We start from the raw sequence: 10,534 nt of genomic DNA on the forward strand, positions 1-10,534 counted from the left end.
CAAATCAAATTACACAATTGCATTTCCAACATGATTAGGATTTATTTTCAACAATGTCAGGTATCAAAAAATTTGCAGATGCCTGCAAGTTACTGCAGCAGTTGACAAAACAGCTAAACCTAATGAAGTGAAGGTCCAACTATGTGAAAGAATCTGGATTTAAGTTAAAGTGTCTTCAGTCCTTATGAACTCTCCCACATCAGCCTGGTGGAAAACGACAATAGACATGGGGTCCACTCGTCTGCACTCCTGCGTAGTCTTGGCTGCTACTCCAAAACCCTGGCAAGAAAACATCAATCCCAATTGATGTCTGCATACACATGTACAGTGTGACAGTTGTCATGGCAACACGACTGCTATAACCAACCTACCAGAGGCACATCCGCCATGGAATAGACCACCACACCTTGGTACCGCGCCGTGTTCTCTGTGATCCTCCCCATACCGGATTTTAGGATGTGGTTCCCGTAGAGGAAAGACTGCTCTGCTCCAGGTCTCACCCACACTTTGAACTTCACAAAGATATAAACAAATAAGGATCAGAAGACATTGATATTAAGGCTAATCAACTAGCGGCCGGTGGACCAAATCCGGCCAGTGAGTTCATTTTGAGCAATTGACGTTTTTGCACTAGGTTAAGGGATATTCAACTAAATTGCTTTGAGGCCACATTTCTAGAAAGCTAAAGCCTTGGGGTCCGGACTTCTACCTTCATTATCAGTCCCATGTTGTATATTCTGCAGAACCAGCATCCTCTACAGTAGAAATTGTATTTTGGTCTATTAAATGGCGGAGTTATAAAAGCGCTCTTTTTAGGGACCTTCTGCCAAAATGAGTCTCAAATGTTTTACCTGAACTCGTTGGCCCTAATGATGACAAGGAGAATACAAGAAATGTAACTTTGAGGAACACTAATATAACAAAATAAGTTGGAACAAATAACTACTGATGGCGTCTGAAGTAAAGAAGCTAAAGCCAATTTTTTTTCGTAATGTGATTAATGTAACTGCCAAAAAAGACGAGTTAAAGTAGTACCCTGGGGAATGCCTCACTTATGTAAATCGCAAGTTTGGACCAAGTGTTCTAACTTTGCTAGCAAGGTTGAAATGTCAATGCAAGGATCTGCCAATGTGTTTACACTGGTCCAAGTTCTGCTGTACCATTGGTTCTAAAACGTTTGTCACCAAGTACCACCATAATGACCAACATTAAAACACAGCAGCGTAGTAGCCCTAAGAATTTATTAGAAACAGCAGAGGTTGTTATACTTTCTGTTACTGTAACATTGCAAACAGTTTAAACAGTAACATTGTATTTGATTATCGGAACAAAAAACATGAATCACTTAATTATTAGGCGTACCACGAGATGGAGTCTGTGTACCACAGTTTGAGAATTACTGCTCTATATATAGTGTTTTTAGGAATTTTCTGCAAAAATGTTTGTCTCCCAAGTTTTGAATTACACCTAGAGGGTGATGTGGTGTCATTCCTAGGCTAGATTTGGCCGCAAATTTAATAGCCCTGAAGTAGGCTCCTAAAAACACAAACACTTCTGTCATTTGGAGAGTCTTTGACTAGTTTTTTTTTTGCAGTAGGATCTTAGTGTTAAAGATAGCTTTAATGTATGGTTTCCACATAAAATATTAATAGTGAAGTGGTGCATTTACTGTCCATCTGATTAGGTACAGAAAGGCCTTCAAAAGGATAAATAGAAAAGTGTGGTGAATGCCCATATCACCTTAACAAGTTAATATGGGATTATAGTTCTCTTTTCTTTCATTTATTTCGAACATGAACACACAGCATAATAAATAAATCACACAATTTCATATAATTTCCCTTTACATCATGTCGGAAAAGGAGTAGGAAGAAGCAAAACTTATCTAATCCTACCCTTTTCCACTTGAGTGTTTACAAATACATACCGACATTTTTTTTTTGTAGCACAATTACATCAGTTAATGATTACTACAGTAGTTCTTGTAATAGATAAGTCAGTCACGATAAACACACTGAAATGAAGAATATCCCATTTTCAATAAGGTTTAAGGTCTTACTCATAATTCTTCATTGTACTTTGTAAGCACTATTAATTTGAACAACCTCTTAAACTGGATCATATAAGTACAATGTTTAAATTTACCAAATCCATTCCATAATTTATTTCCACATACTGATATGCTAAAGGTTTTATAGTGTCGTACGAGCATACAAATGTTTTAAATTACTTTTTCCTCTGAGGTTAAATTTCTCCTCTTTACTTGAGAATAATTGTTGTACATTCTTTGGTAACAAGTTATAGTTTGCTTTGTACATGATTTTAGCTGTTTACAATTTTACCAAATCATTGAACTTCAATATTTTTTGACACAATAAAGGGTGTATGTTCTCTATATCCGTTGTGTATCAGTCTAATTGATCTTTTTGTAACACCGTTAATAAATTAGTTGTACATAAACATTTCAGTTCTCCACCCATGCAAACCACAAGAACAACAAACAATATGTGTATGAACTGTCACCTCACCTTTGCATATGGAGCCAGGAAATCCAGAGCAGTGATGTGAAGCCGGAACTTCTTTGTTTTGGTAAACTTCCCAAAGCAAGTGCCCACGGACACTAATTTATCCCGGGCAATGTTTGTAGACAGTTTTAGGATCCTCTCACTGTGAACCAAAGAAGGGGACTCTTGTTGTATTAAAACGGATTAACTAAAAGCTTAGTTGGCCACATGCGTGGACAGCACCTTTCAGCTCTTATTTACAAAATTGTGTACACTACTGCAGTGTTTTTTAACCTTTTCTGAGCCAAGGCACATTTTTTTCATTGAAAAATTCCGATGCACACCACCGGCAGAAAACATAAAAAAGTTAAACTCAGCAGCCGATATTTACAATAAAAAGTAGGTCTCACAATTGTTGGATATGAATTGAAATCATAACCAACCATTCAACACTTTAGATCTTGTCTCAAAGTAAGTGTGCTGTCACCACCTGTCACATCACACCGTAACTTATTTTGAAGTTTTTTTCCCCTGTGTGTACTGTTTTAGTTTTTGTCTTGCGCTCCTATTTTTGGTGGCTTTTCCTGATTTGTTGGTATTTTCCTGTAGCAGTTCAATGTCTTCCTTGAGCGCCATTCCCAACACCTGCTTTGTTTTTGCAATCAAGACTATGTAAGTTGTTGGTATCCTTCTTTGTGGACGCCGTCGGCTACACACGCTGTAAGTCTTTGCTGTCGTCCAGCATTCTGTTTTTGTTTACTTTGCAGCCAGTTTTGTTTTAGTTTCATTTTGCATAGCCACGCCGAAGCTTCAATGGCTTTTCTTACCGGCACTCGCCTTTTGTTTATTTTTGGTTCAAGCGTTATATACCTTTCCTTCACACTGTCTTCCGCTGTCGTCTGCATATTGTGATCATGACAAACCATGTTGACATCTACAAAGCAATTATCAATGATCTACCTGATTATAAATTATCTACCTGCTGCACCGACTAATATGAAAGTATTACATGGTTATGCTGCCGAGCTCTAGACAGTGCAGACACTCAACAACGGCACATTTGCGGATTGTAATTACTGGTTTGCAAAAAATATTAACCCAATTAGCTGAAAAAACAATCTCCCAAGGCACACCAGACTTTATCTCAAGGCACACTAGTGTGCCGCGGTACAGTGGTTGAAAAACACTGCACTACTGAATTTGGGTCTTTATGGCCCTTATGTGGACACTTATACTGCCATCTGGTGGTGTCAGAAGAGTATAACATACAATGGAATTTGAAGAAAAAAAACTGTAAAAATAAGAATTAACATGTCACTAAACATGAAGTACACCATATCAAAAGATGATTCTTAGTTTTTATTCTAATTAGGGTCCAATAAGCCCGAATATATATATATATAAAAAATTTTTTTTTTAAAAAGCATGTGGGGCAGTTTAGCTCGGTTGGTAGAGCGGCCGTGCCAGCAACCTGAGGGTTGCAGGTTCGATTCCCGCTTCCGCCATCCTAGTCAATGCCGTTGTGTCCTTGGGCAAGACACTTTACCCAACTGCTCCCAGTGCCACCCACACTGGTTTAAATGTAAAGCGCTTTGAGTCACCAGAGAAAAGCGCTATATAAATATAATTCACATGTAAACAAACAGCTTGTCACATGTACCAATTAGGGTTGGTTAATTAGTTGAATGGGTTATGTTATTTTTCATATGTATTGTACATCGTCTTCAATTGTTCACTGGAGAAAGAAAAGAAAGAAATTAAGTCATTGGGATGAATAAAAATGCATTCTAAACAAACATTGTTTTTCTTTTCTTGAGCTATAGAAATAAAGAGAAGAGGGAAAACTCAGTTATTCACACATTTAGTGGTGAGTGACAAGTTGTTTCTTCAAACAAGATGACATTTGGTGTTTAAAGGCCAACTGAAACCCACTACTACTGACCACACAGTCTGATTAGTTTGTATATCAATGATGAAATATTAAAATTGCAACACATGCCAATACGGCCGGGTTAGTTTACTAAATTACAATTTTAAATTTCCCACGGAGTTTCTTGTTAAAAATGTCGCGGAATGATGATGCATGCGCATGACGTCACGGATTGTCAGGACATATTAGCTCAGCACCATTTGCGGCTAAAAGTCGTCTCTTCATCGCGCAATTAAACAGTATTCTGGACATCTGTGTTGCTGAATCTTTTGCAATTTGTTCAATTAATAATGGAGAAGTCAAAGCAGAAAGGTGGAGTTGGGAAGCTTTAGCCGTTAGCCACGCAAACACACGGTGATTCCTTGTTTAAAATTCCCAGAGGTCAAGCTTTACTATGGATCAGAGCGGTCAAGTGAACATGGTTCCCGACCACTGGTCAACCGGCAGGTTTCGGTGAGAAAATTGTGGTAAAAAGTCTTCTTTTACTGGAGATCAGCTGAGCTTGCGCCGTCCATGCAACTGCTGTCAACTTCCCTAAGAGACTTGCTTCAAGACACCTGTGGACCCACCCCTCCGACTATCAGGTACTATTTCATCTCACTAAAAATCTAGCAACACAATAGAAAGATAAGGGATTTCCCAGAATTATCCTAGTAAATGTGTCTAAAAACATCTGAATCCGTCCCAATGCAATCGCCTTTTTTTTTTTACTTTACTTTTTTGTAGTCCTTCGCTATCAATATCATCATCCACGAATCTTTCATCCTTGCTCAAATTAATGGGGAAATTGTTGTTTTCTCGGTCAGAATAGCTCTTGCTTCTGGAGGCTCCCATTATAAACAATGTGAGGACGTGAGGAGCCCTCACCTGTGTGACGTCATCATCCGCGACTTCCGGTAAAGGCAAGACTTTTTTTATTAGCGACCAAAAGTTGCGAACTTTATTGTGGATGTTCTCTACTAAATCCTTTCAGCAAAAATATGGCATTGTCGCGAAATGATCAAGCATGACACATAGAATGGACCTGCTATCCCTGTTTAAAGGCCTACTGAAATGAGATTTTGTTATTTAAACGGGGATAGCAGGTCCATTCTATGTGTCATACTTGATCATTTCACGACATTGCCATATTTTTGCTGAAAGGATTTAGTAGAGAACATCCATGATAAAGTTCGCAACTTTCGGTCGATAATAGAAAAGCCCTGCCTTTACCGGAAGTCGCAGACGATGACGTCACATGTTGATGGCTCCTCACATCCTCACATTGTTTTTAATGGGAGCCTCCAACAAAAAGAGCTATTCGGACCGAGAAATCGACAATTTCCCCATTATTTGAGCGAGGATGAAAGGTTTGTGTTTGAGGATATTCATAGCGACGTACTAGAAAAAAAAATGCGATTGCATTGGGACGGATTCAGATATTTTTAGACACATTTACTAGGATAATTCTGGGAAATCCCTTATCTTTCTATTGTGTTGCTAGTGTTTTAGTGAGTTAAAAAGTACCTGATAGTCGGAGGGGTGTGTCCACAGGTGTCTTGACGCCAATGTCTAAGGGAAGTCGACAGCAGTTTTATGGACGGGGCAAGCTCAGCTGATCTCCAGTAAGAAGCGACTTTTTACCACAATTTTCTCACCGAAACCTGCTGGTTATCATTCGGTCGGGATCCATTTTCGCTTGACCGCTGTGATCCATAGTAAAGTTTCACCTCTGGGAATTTTAAACAAGGAATCACCGTGTGTTTGTGTGGCTAAAGGCTAAAGCTTCCCAACTCCATCTTTCTACTTTGACTTCTCCCATATTAATTGAAGAAATTGCAAAAGATTCAGCAGCTCAGATCTCCAAAATACTGTGTAATTATGCCGTTAAAGCAGACGACTTTTAGGTGTGTCTGTGCGCAGCCCTTATATTTCCTAACAGCCCGTGACGTCAAGCGTACACGCCATCATTACGCGACGTTTTCAAGAAGAAACTCACGGGAAATTTAAAATTGCAATTTAGTAAACTAAAAATGCCGTATTGGCATGTGTTGCAATGTTAATATTTCATCATTGATATATAAACTATCAGACTGCGTGGTGGGTAGTAGTGGGTATGGTTGGGTATCGAGTATTGATTGTAACCGGGACTAACTTTCCGATACTCCCGGAATCGTTCAAAAGTTTAAATTTTGATTCCTAGTTTTGATACCCAGTCCACGGACCGGAAAAAAAAAGAATAAGTCCGTCGACCGGAAGAAAAAGCCATTGAACACCAATGAAGAAGCGTCCACCGCCGGAAGTGTTGGCATAGCCAAGCCTATGTAGCCGAGCGAGTCAGTCAAGCATGGAAAGCGGGCGTCGGCGGTCGAAAGTGTGGCTTTATTTTACTAAAAAAAATGAAATATCGGCGAAATGTAACCCGTGCAACAGGACTGTTTCGTGCTTAGGAGGGTGCACGTCGAACATGATGAAGCACCTCCGAGTTCATGGAGTACAAATAAATGCATGTCCCGTCTTCGACGCGCTGCGCCGACCGTCTTCCTCTGCCTCTTCCTCTGGCTCCGACGCCCAGCATGGCACCTCGGTGACTGCACTGCAGTCCGAATCCGTTAAGTAAAACAATATATATGCAATAAATAATGTGTTTTGCGCCAACGTTGAGGCAGCTAACAAATTAGCCCGCGCATGTTTTTATAGACAATATACAACCTGCTAGCCAGGCTCCGCGATGTGCTCAGCGTAGGCCGTTCACCGTAGCGGCAATGGGGAAGATGTCGGTGTCACAGAAGGAAGGGTGCCACAGAAAGGTCACTGCACACAGTCAAAAGACTGCATCCCTTTTCAGAGGTGGAATCTCCAACATTTAGGTTAGTTGAGCAATAACGTTAGAGCTAAGCTAATTGATACTGGGCTAAACAGTAACAGCAACATTACATGTTTGTTTATGTTTGCAGGGATATGGTGAAAACTCTCAACCCAAAATACATACCACTTTCCAGGGACTACCTGGCAAACACATTGATCCCGGCATGGTACAAGAAGAATCGGAATCGAAACAAAGAATCGGAATCGTTCGAATTCAAACAATACCCAACCCTAGTAGTGGGTTTCAGTAGGCCTTTAAATAAGAAAAACCTAATTTCAGAATGCCTTTAAAATCAATTAAGCTGCTTATATAAGGGGTTTAGTGCCATCCATCCATCCATTTCCTACCACTTATTCCCTTTGGGGTCGCTGGTGCCTATTTCATCTACAACCGGGCAGAAGGCAGCGTATACCCTGGACAAGTCGCCACGTCATCGCAGAACCAACACAGATAGACAGACAACATTCAAACTCACACACTAGGGCCAATTTAGTGTTGCCAATCAACCAATCCCCGGGACATGTCTTTGGAGGTGTGAGGAAGTCAGAGTACAAGGAGGGAACCCACGTAGTCACGGGGAGAACATGCAAACTCCACACAGAAAGTTCGGATTTACTCTCTTTTTTATGCTGGGGCTGCCACATATACTGTAATATTGTACATAGTAATTGGTATATATTGTATTTATGTTATAGAAATATTATATCTGTATATATAATACACTGCCTCACAATACGAAGGTCCTGCAGTCCTGGGTTCAATCCCAGGCTCGGGATCTTTCTGTGTGGAGTTCGCATGTTCTCCCTGTGAATGCGTGGGTTCCCTCCGGGTACTCCGGCTTCTTCCCACCTCCAAAAAACATGCACCTGGGGATAGGTTGATTGGCAACACTAAAATGGTCCCTAGTGTGTGAATGTAAGTGTGAATGTTGTCTGTCTATCTGTGTTGGCCCTGCAATGAGGTGGCGACTTGTCCAGGGTGTACACCGCCTTCCGCCCGATTGTAGCTGAGACAGGCGCCAGCGACCCCAAAAAGGGAATAAGCGGTAGAAAATGGATGGATAATATACTGTACATATATTAAGTATATATTTGCAGATATGTTATATTTTACATTGCTATATCTAATCTATTTATACCTGCATTGTCCTTTGCATCCTTACACCTTCCATCATTGTAGCTGAGCTACTGTGTTGAACAATTTCCCTTGTGGATCATTAAAGTTTGTCTAAATCTAAATCTAATCCCGAGCCCGGGATTGAACCCCAGAAGACGCACTAACCCCTGCTCCACCGTGAAGCCGGGTGGTAATAATACAAAACAATACCTCATGTAATATACGCGATCATGGTGCAGCCTGAAGCAATAAGTGCCGTCCGGTCTGTCGACAAGGAGCTTGATGTTTTCACCGATACTGTTAGGAGACAAATACGACATTTACAAATCACATGCACCAGCTAGCATAGCATAAATACAACACGTGCTTTCTTTCACCGGACTTACTATTTGGACAACTTCTCAAACAATGCTTTCGTCTCCTCTTCAGTTAGCGGTCTCATTTTTTGTTTTGTTTTAATTTAAAACGATTATCTTGGAATAAATGTACGCCCCAAGAAACAACGTGTGCGCGTTGGTTTTAAAAAAAATAAAAGCACACCGGAAGAGGACGCACTTCAAAACGGAAGTGGAGTGAATTTAAAACGGAAGTGGAGTGAATGTCTCAAGCTCCTACTTCCTTGTGTTGCTGCGTCCTGTTGCCTATTCAGTCCATCGTACGGTCGGATTCGTGCAAACGTCTGGTAAGATTATTTTTCCCGAACTGAAAATACATTGCTGTTTTGTGTAACGAGCTGCAACGTACGAGATTGTTGCTGTGAATTGTCTTTTTTTTTTTTTTTTTTACATTTGGCTTGCAGTTTTGGAAATAGGCTAAGTTAGCATGTTAGCTTAGCTTAGCTGTCATTGGAGAAAAGCAGTAAAAAAAAGGAACAGCGGCTAACAAGCTAACCCTTTTCGCGGCTGGTCTTAACGCAACTAGTCACGGAATAATATATAATAATAAAAACATCATGTCACATTAATTAATCTTATTTATTCTTGTTTCTTGATTTTTGACGTAAGCAGTCGGCTCGTCAAGGTATTTTTTTAAATGATCCGCTGCGGTGATGCAGAGTTACATAACCCTCATTTGTTTGTAAATAGCAATTACGACGTAATCCAAGATCACAAACACAGAAAATAATCCCCATTAGGAGCTGCTATACATTGATTTAATGACCAGTCCAGTGGTTCTCAAATGGGGGTACGCGTACCCCTGGGGGTACTTGAAGGTATGCCAAGGGGTACGTGAGATTTTTTTAAAATAGCAACAATTCAAAAATCCTTTATTTATTGAATAAAACTTCAACAAAATATGAATGTAAGTTCATAAACTGTGAGAAAAAAATGCAACAATGCAATATTCAGTGTTGACAGCTAGATTTTTTGTGGACATGTTCCATAAATATTGATGTTAAAAATTTCATTTTTTTGGTGAAGAAATGTTTAGAATTAAGTTCATGAATCCAGATGGATCTCTATTACAATCCCCAAAGAGGACACTTTAAGTTGATGATTACTTCTATGTGTAGAAATATTTTTCAACAAGTTTTTAGTTATTTTTATATCTTTTTTTCCAAATAGTTCAAGAAAGACCACTACAAATGAGCAATATTTAGTACTGTTATACAAACTGATGACATACTGCTGTATTTTACTTATGTATCTCTTTTTGTTTCAACCAAAAATGCTTCGCTCTGATTAGGGGGTAGTTGAATTTAAAAAATGTTCACAGGAGGTACATCACTGAAAAAAGGTTGAGAACCACTGGACTAGTCCGTCGTTGGGTTGGGAAATAAACCGGGTTGTCGGTTTGTGTAAAAGTAAATAATGGTCTGTTGACATTTAAAGTATAATGAGCCTCATGACCATTTGTCATTGATCAAATATGACCTGAATCAACTTGATAACGTTATAAACGCCACCTTTTGAAATATGTTTACTCTGTTGCATATGTCCAAAAATTATAATCATTGTTCCAAATAGTTTTGCATTACCGTATTTTTCGGATTATAAATCGCACTGGCCGAAAATTTAAACATGGAAAACAAACATATACATAAGTCGCACTAGAGTACAAATCGCATTTTTGGGGAAAATGTATTTGATAAAATCCAACACCATGAATGGACATTTGAAAGGCAATTTAAAATAA

At 39.5% G+C, this 10,534-nt stretch overlaps 2 protein-coding genes across 3 annotated transcripts in view; one reads left to right on the forward strand and one right to left on the reverse strand.

Moving 5' to 3' along the window:
* Positions 1–17: 17 nt before the first annotated feature.
* On the reverse strand, positions 18–8,958 carry nip7 (NIP7 nucleolar pre-rRNA processing protein). The gene is made up of 5 exons (XM_061878859.1): positions 8,785–8,958; positions 8,609–8,695; positions 2,529–2,667; positions 372–512; positions 18–279 (listed from the first exon to the last, which is right to left on the reverse strand). The coding sequence occupies exons 1-5, from the start codon at positions 8,838–8,840 to the stop codon at positions 160–162; spliced, it is 543 nt and encodes a 180-aa protein (XP_061734843.1). The 5' UTR covers positions 8,841–8,958; the 3' UTR covers positions 18–159.
* Positions 8,928–10,534, forward strand: part of cdc42se2 (CDC42 small effector 2) — a 17,774-nt gene continuing 16,167 nt past the window's right edge. For both annotated transcript variants that reach the window (XM_061878868.1, XM_061878862.1), the window contains exon 1: positions 8,928–9,080. The gene's annotated coding sequence lies outside the window, so the exon portion shown is untranslated. The remainder of the gene's footprint in view (positions 9,081–10,534) is intronic.

This window comes from Nerophis ophidion, linkage group LG02, assembly GCF_033978795.1.
Source record: "Nerophis ophidion isolate RoL-2023_Sa linkage group LG02, RoL_Noph_v1.0, whole genome shotgun sequence".
Lineage (NCBI taxonomy): Eukaryota > Metazoa > Chordata > Actinopteri > Syngnathiformes > Syngnathidae > Nerophis > Nerophis ophidion.